Here is a 17744-nt window from a genome sequence, read left to right as displayed (position 1 = left end):
TTCGCTTTTACGGCGAAGATCCTCCAATAAAAGCAGCGAAACAATGTTACAATTAAGTCGCGCGAAGACCATGCTTCGGCAAAAAATCCCGACCGCGGTTTAAAATAAACCTAGGATAGATTAAAACATATATAAATAAGACGATTAAAAATGAAAAGATAATAAAAGGCTATAATAAATCAGGAAGTACGTATAACGGTATTAATTAAAACCGTATATGTTATTCTGCAGTTCTTATTAGCATGCTTTTAACCGAATAAAAAAAAACATTAATTGATACTGCTAATGACGAGATTCTTTAAAAAATGAAAAAATATAATGAGGACTATAGAAAAATTGTAATAGAATAGACAAAACACATGAAAATCTCATATAAATACATTAGAAACGTGACGGTATGCCTTTAACTAAAGATAAATTAAAGAAAAAAATTAATTAATGTTGCTAATTAAGAATATGATTAGAGGATCTCTAAACAAAACGCGCAAAAAAGTACCGTCTCCTTAGCATAATCAGAGGTTTCGAATTCCACCCTGGCCGCGCCTTTATAATACGATAATTATCAGCTTAATTGCACAATTATGCGTTATAGCATAACTTAAGCTGTAACTTGTTCTAGCGAACGGCGAACGATATAAAAATCCGTATTATCATGATCGGGCAATCAGTTTCGTATTACATTGCTGGTGTTATGGATGCAGAAATAAAATACGGTTACTCAAGTCTATCTTTATACTATTAATAATCTTTGTATGAGTATATTTACGATAGAATTTTGTTATAAAGTGTAAAATTAATGTTACGCTCAAAAATAAATTTTCGTTTGCGTGTCGATCGGAAATTAAAATTGCATATAATTAACTATCTATATAATTAACTATTTATTTTTCTGGTTTGCCCGATCATGTAAATTTACTGACTCTAGCTACAGCTACGTGCTGTAACCAGATCCGAAACAGACTTTGGAGAAGCTTAAGTCTTACGACTGTACGAGGAGTATCGCATATCCAGTAGTTTGTTCGAACCCACGGTGAAACTCCGAGTTATCGTATAATACCGTCATTAAGAAAAACCGCGATCGTTCTATTACAAGCACAATCTCCCGAAGAAGCGTAATAATACCAAGTAAATACGAACCTGCTGTGTTTTTGCCGCAGAGGAATCAGCTGATACATCGCGTGAAAAGGTAAAAGTAACACAGATATAAACAATTATTTATATCATTTTAGCTTAATCGATCGTAATGCATAAACGCGAATAATTGGATGTAATCAGTCGCGAAACTCGCCTGTCAGAAAAATCAAATTGATGATAAATAATAATCCCGTCGAACGCGCGAAAGGGGACTATATACGATCGGTCCGGTAATAAAATCGACGATACTTCTTCGGGATCGGCGGAAACCAATTTAGCCGATATTACATGAAATTTGGGAGCTATCCGTTGCACTACGCGCACTAATTGCTGTTGCTGGAATGGCATCGCCACTGGGGTGAAATCGAGGACGAGAGTCGGCGTTAATGGTTTCCAATACAACATCAAACTTGCGACGATATGATATCTATACTTTTGTTGTTTAACAATCTGCTTCACTAACGTTTGGTTTATTTTATACATAGACCTGTCTATTTTGAAAATAACGCAACAAAATAATTTGAAACAAAAAATACACAAAACATAAACAGAATGTTGTACATCAAAAGGCATCAGTATAACAATGTCTTTAAGTCTAAATCTATTTTATAATCTATAATTCTATAACAATATGATGAGAAATACTCTGAAAGAATATCTAAATATTCAGTTTTTTTTTTATTTAATTGATATATTTTTTCATTGTTTTATATAAATAAAAAAAAATATCAAGGGAGCAAAAAATAATTATCGCGGCGTAAATGCATTTTGATTTTTCGCAACAAAGGTTCGATAATAATAGCTACGTCGAGAATACAATACTCGCGTACAAGCGTTATTTGATCGATGATAATCCGATGGCATTTGTAACCGATACGATTGATAGGTTATAGCCAAGTATTTTCGTTTGACGTATGTATAGGAAAGAGCGACCGCAATATGTATATCGAGCCCCATGTATTCTCTTTTAAAACACGTTCGCCCGAACACACTTGCCCGATTTTCTCGTCGTATGTGAAATACGGAAAGGTCGTGCGACGACGAGCCGGGCCAAGTTTTGCACAATCCCGCACATTAAAAGTTTCGTGGATGGATAGCGCGCAAAGGGGATTGGCCAGCTGGCGAAGTGGAAGTTTCCGGGATTGGCCGACGACGATGAATATAAATCAAATGTCGGCTGACTTTTTCCATTGTGAACCATCCGGTATAACTGACTCTCATTTTGCGTACTAATATCGATCGCAAACGACTTTAGAAGAATGCAGAATGTCCCGTTGTTTGCGATGAGAATATCTGGCTGGGCGCCAGCAGAAATCAGTATAATCTCGACGAGTTTTCAGATTGGAATTATATAGACGGAACTAATATCTATTTTAGCAAATTTTAGCTCTCTAACATCCTCTTTTATTTTTATCAACAACTTTTACGCGGTAAGTATATTCCTTTTTCGCGTAAGCTTTCGAGCATTGAAAAATTTAGATTTCGTCCGCTTCGCGTTATTTTTTCAGTTTCTGCCCGTTGGTAGTTGATATATTATTTCGTCACATTAAACAACATAACTGCCTGTTACGTTATTTATGGAAGTTCTAAAGTTACAAAGGCATGACGCTGTCCTAGATCTAACGAGCTTGCGAGATAGGCATTCTCATCGTTTTATAATTCCCGAGCGTCTCACGCGAGGAGAAACGCTAAGCGAAACGATAAAGGGACTGATGAATATGGATCGACGTTCGATCACTTGAATTTGCATGCACGGCCAGGTGAGGCAAGAACAACGTATCTTTAGACGCGCCTATATATCGACGGAATGCATTATTACGTCTCGTGAGACACGTCAACGGAATAAAGATGGATCGCGCGCGCCCCTCTCTCTATCTGTCGAAAACATAATTTTCTATATACTATAATACGTTCACAATGGCACGGGTACCATCGGTGATTCCTTATCGCTGGGTCATTCACAAGAGGAATCGATATCTCGGCCTATCCTTCGATTCGACGGGCGGTAACGAAGATGAAGATGATTCGACTGTGAGACTCCTTTCACACGGAAGCAACCAATCTCTCTCTCTCTCCCGGGTTCCGCGTAACGGATCTATTAAAACTCTCGTCCGGCAAAATTGAGCTCATTACCGGTTGCTACCGGGTGTGGCTAAAGACCCGTCATCCTGATCCTGAGCCGCGAGACCATATTATTTCGCCGCTGATGCGATACGAGCCGCGCCGCTGCGGGAGACTTACCGGTGGTGGAGTTGATGAGAAAATAACCCTCCGGATTGCCGCTGCTGATGGTGAAGACGAATTGCTGGGGCGAGACGTCGTGATCAAAGGCGCGGATCTGCAGGACGCTCACGCCGGCGGGCGAGTTCTCCGGCACGGAGGGATAGTAGACCGGAAGTTCGGTCAGCGGCGTGTTATCGTTCTCGTCCAGCACCTCGACATAGACCTATGTACACACGCACGGAACGTCTTCTATGAATCACTCGTTGAATAAAAACCGAATTTATATTCGCGACCGAAGAAAAAGGTAAAACAATCGCCACGTTTATTTATACTTGAAATTTTTAATTATCGCGACAATATCCCGATGCCGTTCCTTATACATTAAGATTCATTCATTTTATCGTACATTTGATATTTTTTTTATTTTTTAAATTTACGAAAGTATTGCGAGATATGAAATTTATCGCCTAAGAAATACGAAAAGAGACATTGTAAAATCGAAATGGAAGCAGATGATAGTATAACATCGAGTATAAATGACAGCGTTAATTCCTGCACAAAAATACGACTTTGTGGTTATTTTTGGAAATCTAAAAAATTCACAAAATGTCGAAACTTACTTGCAGACTGGAGCTAAAGGAAACCACGCCGTGATCCTGGGCATAGACCGTTAACCAGTATCCCCTCTTTGTCTCGACGTCGAGCACCACCTTGGTCCTGATGTTTCCTGCAACAAATGTAGAAATCGTGCAATTAATTCTCGGGAACTAGAATGTGAACATGACGTGCGAACGAACACGTCGCGATAATATATCTCTCGATCACCTATCTTTCATACAATAATTCAAAAGAACTCAATTTTCTCATTTCGCGATCGAATACTGCAATGAAATATCGCCAGTGCAGGTGCTCGTCAGGCGGCTTTTGGAATCGGTATTAAAAATGCGAAATAAAATCGCGGGACCTCTTGCACCCTGGCATTTGCGATATCGAAGGCTCGCAAGGAACGGAAAGGCGGCCAGTTCGCGAACGAAAAAAAAGGAGGCAGCGATATTTATTTCTCCACCTTGTGCAAAGTGGTCAGCAACAAGAGAGGCCGACAGGCATATGCACGTCATCACGCATATGCGTGCGCGCAACCAGCGCAAAAATCGAACCGCATTCCTGCCGTTAACACACAGGTCGGCGCCGCCGCTGTTCCGCGGGTCTTCGACTCGGTTTTTTGCCGCGAATTTGCCGGATGCACCGACGGTTTCTTGCGCGCGACCGATATTCCGCGTTCCGCGCGCATCATCTGCTCGCGGTTTGTTTAATCGTCGCCGGGATTAAAAGACGGCGATATAAACGGCGGCAGAGCACCAAGGCTGAGGATGCCCGATTACTTAGCAACGCCGTGTTCTTTCTCCAGCGGGAGAAGAATCCGGGGGAAGGAGAGGAGAGGAGAGGAGAGGAAGAATCGTAAAAGCCGTGGCCTCTCATACAATTTGTGACATCGATAATCAACATCTTCCTCTCGTCCGCGAGGTTTCGGTTGCAATTAGCGAGACATCGAACTCGACGACGTCGATCGCCGACCGGGATAACGGAGGATCTTCTCGAGATCGTCGAGAGTCCACCGGGGCATTAATTAATTAATGTTAATTAGAAATCCGAGATTCGTAAGAATCGCCGATCGTGAATTATAAAAATTGTAACTCCTGCCGGGAGTTTTATCTACGCTCGTTTCTCTTCCCGCGTGCAACTTATTCGTACATCTTTGAAAAATGCATGCTGAACCTCGTGTGTTAAGCGGTGGTATTTTTTACCGTTCTTTTTTTTTTCTCGCAGTTTCCGTGCATGCTCAAATCCTAGGTACTCGACTGTCCGTCTCGAGTTAGCACACATGACAGGGAGAAAAAAGAAGTACATATTTTATAATTTCCTTTGTGTTGCGTAATTCGCGTATATAGGGAAGAAACACATTACATCACGAAACATAAAAAAAAAGTGATTTTTTGCGACCTTAAGCGGAGGTGAAAGAAACGAGCTTCCCTGATCAGCTGCACCGTGGGAATTGCGAAATTTTAATTAACCGCAAATGAACATTATATATATATAAATGTGCCGGGCTGCTATATTTCATCTCCTCCCTGTACCATCGTTACCTTTGCGTTATACGCTCTTCTATTCGTTCAACTAGAGCAGATGAAGACACGTGCGGTGCTTAATAGCGGGCGAGTCGGCAAACGCATTAAATTTAGTACCGTAAACGCGACTTATATACAGCATCCTCCGTCATCATATAACGGGAGAACTTGGTTAGCGGAAGAACGAGCCGGTAACATGGCTCTGACATTACAAAAATGAATTTTCTCGCAGTCTATGCTGTAATTCCTACAAAAGGAGGAGGAACATCCGGCGACTTGGTTGTCTCGAGAAACAATCTGCGACGATACGAAATGCAGATTTTTCCAGAGACATAGCTTGTCCCTTCTTGTTTCAATAAAATTCGCGCAAATAAATATTCATTAAATGTTTAACCTCTCATGAATAACGCAAATACTATAAATTGAGAAGAATGTTGGTTTTGCGAAAGAAATTTCTCGGTTCGCGGAATATTTTAGCACTTATTATACTTGAAATCGCGCGGATTCGATATTTTTGCAACGAGATATTTCAGAGATACAAAAATACGATAGGTACTTAAGATAGATATAGATAAATAAATAGATATTTATGTATATATATCGCGGATGAACTTGACGACAAGAAGGTAGAGGTGAAGAAAATTATTTCTAAAGAAGTATTTTGTCTCGCGCGCACATATGCACATGCACATTCGCGATGCGAGCTGCGAAACGCAGTCACGTTGTATTTCAATCGGGTCTCACATCACGATGGAGCACGTGGATACGTCGGCAACTCTCCCGGGTTCCTTCGTGCTCATCCATCTGTCGAGACAGCTGATGAAGGCGCGTGCAGCATTTAATAGCGCACCGGGGATCGTATTTAATGTGTGCCTACGCGCGGATTGCAGCAAACTTCCGCGATGAGAGCGAAATACAGCGACACAGTATATATTATTTATATTTTATATTAAAACGAAATATTGCAAATTCGAGAGTTAGCCTTTGCAATAGCATATAAATAAATATTGATGTTTGCAAATCTCGTGACGCAATTTTTGCGTGTAATTCGAGAAAATTAAGAGAAAATAAAATGTTTTCAGATATATATGACTACGAAAGTAACGGATATCGCGACAGCTGTTAGCGATTTTTCCTCGCGCGAAACTTTTTCAACTCGCGGTAAGAACTCGGTGCCGCACGAGAGATCCGTAAAGAACAAAGTCTCATCGAGCGCGGCTACGGCATTCGTTTTCCGGCGTGACTTTTCGTCCTTTGTTCGAGTAACGACGGAGCTGCTTGGCGGAAACGGTCGATGGCTTTCCGAATGGAGAACGTGCCGCTGTAATCGAACCCTCGGTCGTTTAATTTTTGGTCCCCCTCCCCCTTCGACCCCGAGAGCTGCCCCTTTCGCTCTTTCACATCCGCAGTCTCATTCGTTCTTCGTCCGTTACTCTCATCTTCCCTGAGAAATTTCTCCGAGTCTTGACGCGGCCTCGTGTCCGTCTGTGATCGTTAACCTAGATTCGTTACTGATACCTTCGGATATCATCCTCGTTGGCAATACGCGCTGTGAACGTTCACGAAGCGTTAACAACGACTATCCTTTTCTCCACTAATCATCGTTGAGAGATGATTGATGCTCGATCGGATACCTGGGATTAATGAACGCTTGAAAAGCTGCAGCACGAAAATTGATTATACCAATTGGAGCTTTATCTATTTCGTTGTTGGCGCTCGAGATAACGATACGATCCATCATAAATGTTTCAATTTTTATTTGGCGCACATTAGTACCGCATAATATCATTAAAGGATACAAAAAAGTTGCTACTACAAGTTCAAGATTAGTCAGCGGTCAGACATAAAAACGTTTAAATACGATTCTTTGTCCGTAGATGTCTGAGGATATTAAATCTCTTTACGTACGATCGTTAAAACGATTGCACTATCCTTACGATACCAGTGATTAATTAAATTATAATCTGAAGAATTTTAAGTTGTGACAAAGTTTCACGGAATTTAAATGCGAAAAGTCAAAATTAAAGAAAGTTGACAAATAAAGACTCTTAAGATATTTTTTTTTGCGCGATCGTGAAAGTTCTTTTACTACTATAATCCACTTTTTCTCAGTTTCTTTCAGCTCAAGGAAATTGTATCATGCAAAGTTTAACATTTCGCGAATGCGCACATTTGGGCGAAAAAAATTCGAGCAAAATTTCGCATGCTATATAATACATTATCGCTCTTAACTACTAATTTTGCATATTGCTAGCGCGTAGGAATCAACATATCTAACGAGAATGTCAGGGGAAAAATACAAACCATAAATCACGAGTGTATAAAAATGGGCCACTAGAAACGAAATTGCGAGATATACGTGCCCGCTCGACCGGATTTCTCGGTACGCTCGAGACTCAGATTGCCAGGAGCATATCGTCAACAATTCGATTAAAATGCGTTTCCGTGGAAAGCTTTTAGCCATTAGATTTGAATAACGGTATATATACACACGCATATATAAAGAAGCCATATACCTTTAATTGGAATATAATGTTAAGGCGAAAAGTAACAGAGATATTTCGGATAAATTGAGAGAAAGAGAGAATTTATTAGATAGAGGCACGCTTGCTGTGTTCTGATTAAAACATTGTTATTGATGAATAAACATCTTGAGCAATGTCGTAAAATGTGCAAGAGTTAAGACAAATTCTTAAATTAAAAAGTTAATGAAGAGATAACAATTATATATATTAATAAATAATGTGAAAATTTCCTCCGTTGTGGAATTTGGCACGAACCAATTATATCTTCGAACAAAACATTCCACAAAAAGGAACACGTTCTCCTTTTATGATTCTTGAAACTTTTCCGTAACTCTGCGGGGTTTCGTGTAGTACTTCAACAAATTATTATACCTCTAACTCTACCGAGATGTCCAATCTTCTTGCATCGTGCCCTGCACCGTCGGTCCTATCGGTGGAGAGATAAACGGTTCGACGTTTATTTTTTATTTTCACTGGTTTTCACAACTTTTGTAAGAGCACTACTTATCAGACGTTTGTCTTTATCTTTATAGCCCTTTCGATAGCCGACGAGTTTCTGTACCAATTTAATCCGCACTATTGTCGGAAATCTACGCGAACTAATAAAGAAATACCTCGCAGACGCTAAATAACAGAGTTTATGTTGGTTTTGTATTGGCAAAGCGCGTTATCTTCTTTAGTTATTTCAATCTAACATAATTGATGATAATACAACGTGCCTGTTATCTTGAAGAAAGAATTCGAAAGAAGAAATATTTCGAAATATTTTATTTATGTACTTTAATCACAATAACAAATATAATTATTCTTATTTTGACATATTAAAAAAAATGTCTACATAGAAATAAAAAAATTCCGAGATATTGTGAATATTGAACATATGCATGAAATTTAGTATTTTATACCTAATTATTTAAAAGTTTTTCTAAGTTCACAAATTACAGTTCGCAAACCTTTAGCACAATTATAATATTTTAGAGCTAAAAGTATAAAAGTTTTAAGCCGAATAACATAAAATGTGTAACATAAATTGATTAATTAATGTATAAATTTGTTCGCGTTTATTCGCGTGAAATTTACAATAAAAAATTCGATAACCATTCGAAGATGGAAATGACTCGAATGGATGAAGCGTGGAACTTGTTCTCACCCAAGATTTTGCGCCCGAAAGTTTTCAAAAGTTTACATCGATGTGCAAGTTGATGCTGACGATTCTTTTTGCAATTCGTGATACGGGATATCACATAGAAAAGTTCAAAAGTGTGCATACAGTTTGGCAGCAATCGAACCTAAGCAGTTCGAGAAGCTGTGAAAGCCGCTTTAGAACAGACGTTGACACGCTGCTGCTGCAAATGGCATTTGCAACTTTTTTCATTTTCTACATTTTACCAGCAAAAAATCGTCGATCAAATATAGGAAAATTCATCGACGTCTCAATTCTATATTTGTCCCGTGTCCCGAAAACATTTCCTTCGAAGAAAGGAGAATGTGCGATATTTTTCTGTTCGCGAAATAAAAGTATATTCGTTGCTTCGATGATGGCGAAATTAAAGATACTTTTGTTATCTATATAGAGAAGAATCATTCGGAAGCCTATAATGTAATAATATATTTATAATGTCGACGTCTTTGACGGATATGAACGAGTGACTCCGCAATTTCATAAGTACTCGCGAAAATAATGATCGCTACCGCTCGGTGGCCGTCATTAGCCAGATTAACAGTGGGAAACCGTTCTGTCCTCGACGCAGGGAGCCGGTTACTAGGAATTATGTCGGCGGTTAGGGTGCCATAAGATCCGCCTTCGTCGTGTACCCTTCGGTCTTTTTTCGCCCTCCCGTTGGCTCTCCAGTTTCCTGACTTACCGCATCTTCCATCTCCCGCCCCTTTTTTATCGCCTTTACTACCCCCGAGTAGCGAGCGCTATTCTCGCTTAAGGACAAGAACAAGGATCACGAGGAGAGACGAGTATATCTCGTTTCTTCCCTTTCATATCGTAAGCTACGAGCTCTCTCTCTCTCTCTCTCTCTCTGACTTTAGACCGGGGGTAATGTATATTACAATCATCAGCGGCTTCATTTTAATTTAACAAGATTGGTCAATTAAGCTCAGGTAAATCAATATTGCAAGGAAATTGACTACAATTTTTTTTTTATTGTACGAAGTATTAATCTGCATATTAAATTTTTTTCCAGGTATATATGAAGTAAAACAGCGGAGTTGTATTTTGCGTCATATAGTCCAGAGCAGATTTTTCTCTCATCCTCGATATATACGTTGTAACATTCATTTCCGCCGGCTGTGTAGTTGCACTTAAATGCCGTACAATTTATTTCAATTCGACGGGAACGTTCATCCCGTGGAACGTTCATTATTGTACCGCGGCTCCAGGTAGATAGAAAGTTAATTACATAGTTACCGGCATTCCATATTTTATGAAACGCGGAATTGGATTTTTGATCGAAATATTTCGTGCTCCCGAGTCTGCGTTGCAGCCAAGTTATTGGCCGCGTATCGAAATCTTGTCGTACATGTGGCCGGTGACACACATACCTACACATATACACGCGTGTGGGTCGTGATAAGAAATCCGCGGTTGAGCATCACGTGTCTCTCATTAGATACATTTATTACGCGATAGGAAGAAAGAATGATGAGAACGGAACTGCTTGTGTATAATATATGAGACATTTTCATGGTTCTCGAGAGAACCAGGTCTTTGCATCTTCGATTCTGAATACGTAAAAAGAGACATTACCTCGAGACGTGTCTTCGCACACGTACGCTCTATATCGTGGCTCCTGATGGTGAAACAAAAAAAGACAAAAGGGACGAAAGAGACGCTATCGAGTTTTATTTCGAGCGCGGCTAGAGAGTTTCTACGTTCCTTCCTCCGTTTGATTGACATGGACTTCACGGTATTTCGGCCTGGGAAAAGGCAGCCCCGAATCGTAACTCTCGTAATGCTTCGTCGTTTCGAGGAAAATTCGACGGTTCGTCGTGAATCTTTCGCGAAATCGTGGCCTCACGTCGACCCGAAGGTATCGCGATCGCACCGTCGATGTGCAAACGGTGTCTCTTCCATCTTTAATGTGCGACGCTCACGTAAGCGTTTGTCGTTCGCGCCGAAAAAGCGTTTCGCAAGAGATCCTCGAGTCTTCGGTCTTGGTCTGCCGCGATGAGGAATCTCTCGATCGGATAAAAAGAAAAAAAAAAACAACTATTAATTTTCGCAATACAAATTAATTCGCAACTCGAGAAGCGTGGAGCTCGGAGGTGCGTAGAGTTTAAAACTGAATAAAAATGATAATTATCAAACTTTTAACGAAGTAAACGCTAGCTCTACGCGAATGTTTCATAAGCGTAAAGGCCGCTGGAAATATATGACACCTGCCACTCTCCTGTTTATGTGTTTATTCCGCGAGTTACAACTTTAGATAGTCGATGCGCAAAAATAAATTATGTGTTTGAAATTGAAAAAAAGTGCATAAAAACACACATATATCTTGCACTTAGAACAATTAATCCAATTTCGAGAGAGAAAGAGAGAGATTGTTATATCATTTATTTTTATTTACAACTACTATCTCACGATTTATCACTACATACTGTAATTGCGATACTTGTTGCTTCTTGCATTTTCACATTATACAGAAAATCGAAAGAATCGGAAACTCTAGAATCCTTTAAGGAAGAGAATCAGAGTTATATCGAAACTCTACAGAGAAAAGTGCTAAAGACAGTTACAAAGACTTCGTTTCGCGATGGGAGAATTAGCGCACCTATTGTAGGGATGGAAAAATAAGCGCGGTATTTTAGGATTCAGGCGAGAGAGATCCGTTCGGTATTCAACGATCTTTGCCCCGTAGTAATTCCCCAATGGGAAGTTGCATCGCGCGCATACGCGGCTTCGCAATCGGGGGATGCACTGAGGGTGGATTCCGCACAGTCCGTGGATAGATCGCGGAAGAAAGGGAGGGAGGGGACGCGAGATGCGGCGCGGCTTCCGAGAAACGTGTCTCTCGTCTGTGACTGATGGTGCACGTCCGACGTGACACGTGCTGCACGTGCCGTCGTCTTTCGCGGCGAGGACCCCGGGGCGCGGTAGTAGACGCGAGAAGCTGGACAGAGACGTACGGACGGATGTACGACGAGGCCCCCGGTGTAATTTCGCCGAGACATCGGAGGATTGTTTTCCTTCGGAAGAGTCATGCGCTCGAGTCTTCTTGGAGAAAATTAAAGAGGCTGGGCGCAGGCGCGACGACGTCTCTTCTCGTCTTCGACTGACGAGATAATATCGCCCGAGCAAGGTCGTGGCTACTCGCCTTTCGTTCACCAGGAGGTATAAAAAAAAATCACAAGATAACTTCATCTCGCGACTTTTCCTACTCGCGCAACGACGCTAAAGACAATGCGTGGTAATTCTGGAAATAAGTACTTTCCGATATCCGATGATTAAATCACTGGAATCAAATCCGGAACTATAATTTGTGCCATCGGTTTCGCGTTATTTGCATTTTTATTTCAAATCCGCTTAGAAGTTTCTTTACGCTCACTCGTGGCTTTCTATTTCAGATATATAAAGCTTTATCAACGATCATCGATAATTAGTGGAACAGCAATATCTCTCGATAGTAATTAAAGTAAATCAAAGTCTTATCTCCGTCATCATCGTCGTCTCTCGTCTCTCTTGTCGACGGCGAGATAGAAAATATCTCCTTTGCTTCGCGCTATTCATTGTACGGGGAGAGTTTATTCCCTAGTAGTGTCGAGTATATTGAACGGACTCGTCCACCCATCTCGTGTTCCAGTCTCGTGCCAATTAGGATCCTCTGATCCCGCCGCCGGCAAATCGTTCGTTAATTAAAAGTATCGCGAACAAATGCGTTTTCGCCGCAGTTAAATTGATTTCGCTTTGGTACTCGAAACTCGAGGTATGAGAACGCGAGCCGAAGGAAAGACGGCGAAAGAGAGAGAGGTAAAAAGGATCGGGAAATGGGATAGTTTTGCGAGCAAAATCGAAAAATGTGCACATTAATTTAGCGGCCGGCTTGTTCTTCCTCTCTGACGCGATCCTGACGTCTCTCCTCGATATATCGCATCGTGATTCCGCGGAAAAAAGTGCAATTGGATCATCGTCGGGAGGTCAGCGAAAACGGATACGACGGATAATTGCTGTCGCCGATTTAAAATCGTTTCTCGATAATTCGCTTTAACTCGGGCAATCGTGAACCGTGGAATCGCGAGTGAAACGCGTGATTAGAGTAGAAGATAAATCCGTTGCAGCGTGGAATGACGTTATGTCCGATAACGAAGCATTTTTCCCCTCTGACTCTCTGATTGACCGTTATACAAATTATGCAATTTAAAGCTAAAAAAAAAATCTTAGCGCGAATTATATGTTTAAAAAAGATTTTTCCAACATTTTTTTTCTTTATCCCATTTCCTTCGAGAGCATTATAATGTGTCACGTGGTGTCTCGTCGACGAATAAAAAGAGAGATTACAATTCGTTCTGCACAATATAAAACACGCCAATGTTGCGATATAGCGTTAGCAAGCGGGGCTCACGAGTACGTCGCGTGTAAAGAGATGAAACATGAAAGGTGGTTAAGCCGACAGATGAAGGGGATCGTGCATCCGGCTTCTCAGCTACCGTTCAGACCGCTCCTATTTCTTGGGTGGCCCTTTAAAGTGGCTCGCTCCGGCTTTTCAAAGATTACCCGTTCAAGAGAGACTTGCACATGACTCGATCAAGCGCGACATAATCTTGCTCGACTTTTCGTAATTTTCGTTATTGTTATGTAATGACGAAAAAATGCAAAATATGTATATAAAGAATTAAATATACGTATCATATGTTAAAAGAATTTTGGTCTGTCTCTGTAGAAGCCTGAGTAATAATAAAAATGTGATCGATAAACGGAAACATCTTAATCTTAAGTCTTAAATTCTGATACGATTAAAGTACAGGGATTAAAAGAAAAAAAAGATGTTCCTCGAGGAAACAATTATTAATTGCTTGGGAATTGATTCAGAATTTCATCATAGTAGCGAAATTCATGCTTGGTATTAAGGATGAAACTTGTCAACAATGTTCCCCAGTTCTTGTATCTCGAACAATCGAAAATGTCGTTAATGAGAAGATAGTTGTCTGTTACGTGCAAGACGAAAGGAAACAGAACGTACAACACGCTAAACTATATATTGATGGAAGACGTGTCTGTTGAAATAATGGACGAAAACAGCTGAAAATTCCCGAGGAATTAAATTAGATTAAAAAAGACTTTTAATCTATCTTGTAACACGCGAGCATGTATTTTGTTTTTTTTTATCTGCCTTAAATCCTATACTCGAGAGAAAAGTCCTCTAACAGAAACGCGATAAAACTCGCGAAATCTTGTGGATCTGTGAACGGAGAAGGCTAGATTTACCACGTGGATTTTCCCCGTTGGATTTTCAAGAGTCGCTGCAAGAGATTTATTCCTGCGAATCAGACAACCCATCGTGCGACGAAACATACAACAGATTTTTGCGAAACGACGAGGGTAGCTTTTTTATAGACAGTGTTTGTAGAAAGGAAGTTATCTAACTTGTATTTTTAGCGAAACATATGAAAGAGAAAAGGTCTCTTTAATTCTTTCTGGAATCCTACGATTTAAATTAATCGATGTCTCTTTTGAACATTTTCCGTCAATTCATCTCTGAGAATTCGCGGATAACGTGCGTTTTGTAGATCTCTAATAAAAATGATTTATCATCAAATTATAGAATTTCTTGCTATTACTATTATTTTGTTAATGCTTTTGTTGTCTGAAAAAAGTAACGCATGATACAAATGCAAAATATAATTAAATACAATTAGTAAATATATTAAAACGGTTAAAAAATGTGCACATGTTTAACAAAATATTATCTTTGCAACATCATGTTATACGATTTTATCTTAATACTCTTAGTATTCTATTTCTTAATTAATTTGTGCAGTGCATTTTAATTTATAAAGCTTATATTTTTATCTTTTACACACACACACACACACACATATATATGCACGTACATACGTAGTATGTAAATATTTAATGCCGAAAATTAAAAAGCCACGATGAGGGAGTATAGCGAATAAATATCTCCATTTTTGTGAAGAAAATTTGTGCACCAAAATAAAATTCCGTTACAAGTTTGCAAGTTTCACGGAATGTCTCGTATATATATCTTGCGTCCTGATAGCATCCGCGTTCCGGATTTATTCAGCACTGGATGCCACACACAAATTCATACGAATCAGTTGCAGGACCGGCCGAAACGACAATAGGCGTGCTCGATGCGATGGATCGCGGCCATGGATTTTCTGCGGGAGAGCGAAGTGACTCCGAGGACCTCGCGAGATTTCGTTGACACATTCGTACAACAAAACGAGGCGCGCGCATTCGTTCCACGTGTGTGCACAGACGAATAAATTTCGCCCTGGCTTTTCTCTTCCACCGGCCTCGTTTCGGGGCATTTCGGTGGGAATAAGGCGAGCGGAAATGGCGCAATGGGACGTCTTCCGGAATTTATCATCCTTAATAAAACAGGGCGAAAATAGAACGCAAAATGACCTTCGTGCCGAATAAATAGATGTTCCGCGCAACAAAGCCGCGTAAAGTTCCGTCACTTTAAGCGGTTGAAGAGCGCAGAGATTCTCGTCGAATCGCATTTTCTCTTGGAAAGATTTTTACAAAACGCTAAGAAATGTCGTCGAGTCTCTGTTCGCCTTCTATCTTCCGGATTGTAAAATGACACGCATGTGCATATATATGTGTGTACTTTAAAGAGAGAGAAACGAGACCGGAAATATATCAAGTATATTACATATAAAATACGAGTAAAACGAGCGAACTATTTTTCTTTCGCGTCACGACTTTCAGTACTATCACTTTGTAAGACATCAAAGTATAAAATCGGATTTACCAAGACTTTTTATTTTGAAGGCACGAAATTGAGGCGCTAATAGCGACCGAGGTCACGCGCGTAATAAAATCCGAATTACTTTCAAGAGAAAAAGGCAAATAGTGCAAAGCTGTTACGGATACCGTCGGACATGCAGCGTTGGGATTAAGAACTCATTTCCGATTTAACAGTCGGACGGCTGTTTTACAAGCGGATATTGTCGAAATTTCACTGTCCGGGAACAAAATAGAGTATCTCAAATGTTCAGAAAAAGCTCGTTATCATGTCACGAAAAATTACGAAAATGAGTTTCTAACAAAAATAATAGCGAGAAGAATAAATAGGAGAATATTCATAAAAATAGATGGTTGTAAAAATGATTTTTTAAAGTGTATGTAAATAGAAGTATATTGTATTAAATACAATTTTAAAGGGTTTTGGTTAGAGAAACGTTTACTTCTTTGGCAGATTGTGTTGTGCTTTGCACGGTACCAGGCACACGCATTACAATTATATTGCAATAAGCGGACTTTTAACTTGGAATAGCATGGAAAATACGTTGTTCAACGTTTCTACGAAGCTGTGCGCGAATCTCTCCGAGTTTCCATACAAACAATTTACATTACAAAACATCGCCTAATTTTAACGTAACTTGACGGGTGTCGTGTGATATTAACAATGTTTCTCTCTCTCTCTCTTACTCTTTCTAGCGAAAAACGACGATACAAAGTCTCGGTGCTTGCATCGTGAATTTGGTACCGCAAGCTATGCAAAGACCGGTAAAAAATTTAGAACATCATCGGGATTTATCGGACGATTCTCTTCTCGTTCGACGTTCGAAAAATGGCTACATTATTGCGGGCGTATGTTCTTGCCCGAGAGCAGACAGACTTTTTTCATTTTTCCTCAAGCGAACCGCGTAATATAACGTTCGCCTCTCAATTTCTATATATCGCGACAAATTGCTCGGCGCAGCTCGACCGAATTACAATCTAATCGGATTGCTGCGCGGCTTATCGTAGGCGGAAGTTCCGGTTACGTAAGGCGGCCGCCGAGGTGGTTTCCCCTTCGGAACGTTTGCTGTGTGTTATGTAATTCCTCCTATGAATCGATAATACGCTTCCCTTAACTAGACGCGTCTCGAGCGAGAGGGTTTAATCGCGCCCTCGCGGCTTCACGCTGACGGAATTTAATTGACGATCGTTATGAGAAAGTTATTGTATCGACATCAAAATTGATGGAACGAACCTATCCTCCATATTGTTTAAAACACGCAGAATATTTTCCGGAACGTTGTATGAATTTTTTTTTTATAAGACTGATACGTTACATTTAATGAGGAAAATTCTCTCTCCGTTTCCAACACTTTGCGAGATTAACCGCCTTACGAGGAAGACGAAATTATGGCGGCGAATCGAAACGTTACGGCGAATGTTCGCTGAGAATTCGCGCGGGATTACACGATTCGCATTTAAATAATAACCGTCGCGGAGGATAGAGAATCGCTAGCGCGCGATCGCTAATTGAATTGCAGCCGGGCTTACACGGAAGATCTCGTCCATCTAACTTCGCACTTCGGGAAGTTCATTCATTCGGTGTAAAGTTGTCGCAATTCCGAGCGGATGAAAGCGTCAGTCGGGTGAACGTGAACGTGCACACGCCTCGTGGCGCGGATGCTTGGAGAAAGGAGAGAGCTCGGAAGAGAGTTTCCCGAATGGAACTATACTAAGACTGGAACCGAAGAATATATATCCCGACGCGTTTAGCAGTTCCCTCGCGGCTGATGTCGTTACCCCCGACTAATT

General features: G+C 40.4%; 1 protein-coding gene across 9 annotated transcripts in view; it reads right to left on the bottom strand.

Moving 5' to 3' along the window:
* Positions 1-17744, bottom strand: part of Kug (FAT atypical cadherin kugelei) — a 310268-nt gene that overhangs the window by 40212 nt on the left and 252312 nt on the right. For all 9 annotated transcript variants that reach the window (XM_083036464.1, XM_083036465.1, XM_083036470.1 and 6 more), the window contains exons 4-5: positions 3978-4084; positions 3376-3580 (exon numbers count right to left, since the gene is read on the bottom strand). In XM_083036464.1, coding sequence (XP_082892590.1) covers positions 3376-3580; positions 3978-4084 — 312 coding nt within the window. The remainder of the gene's footprint in view (positions 1-3375; positions 3581-3977; positions 4085-17744) is intronic.

Source organism: Prenolepis imparis, unplaced genomic scaffold, assembly GCF_030444845.1.
Source record: "Prenolepis imparis isolate NDT839.2.m4 unplaced genomic scaffold, iyPreImpa1.0 SCAF_4, whole genome shotgun sequence".
In the NCBI taxonomy this organism is placed as follows: Eukaryota; Metazoa; Arthropoda; class Insecta; order Hymenoptera; family Formicidae; genus Prenolepis; species Prenolepis imparis.
This window is presented reverse-complemented; position numbering and strand designations above follow the sequence as displayed.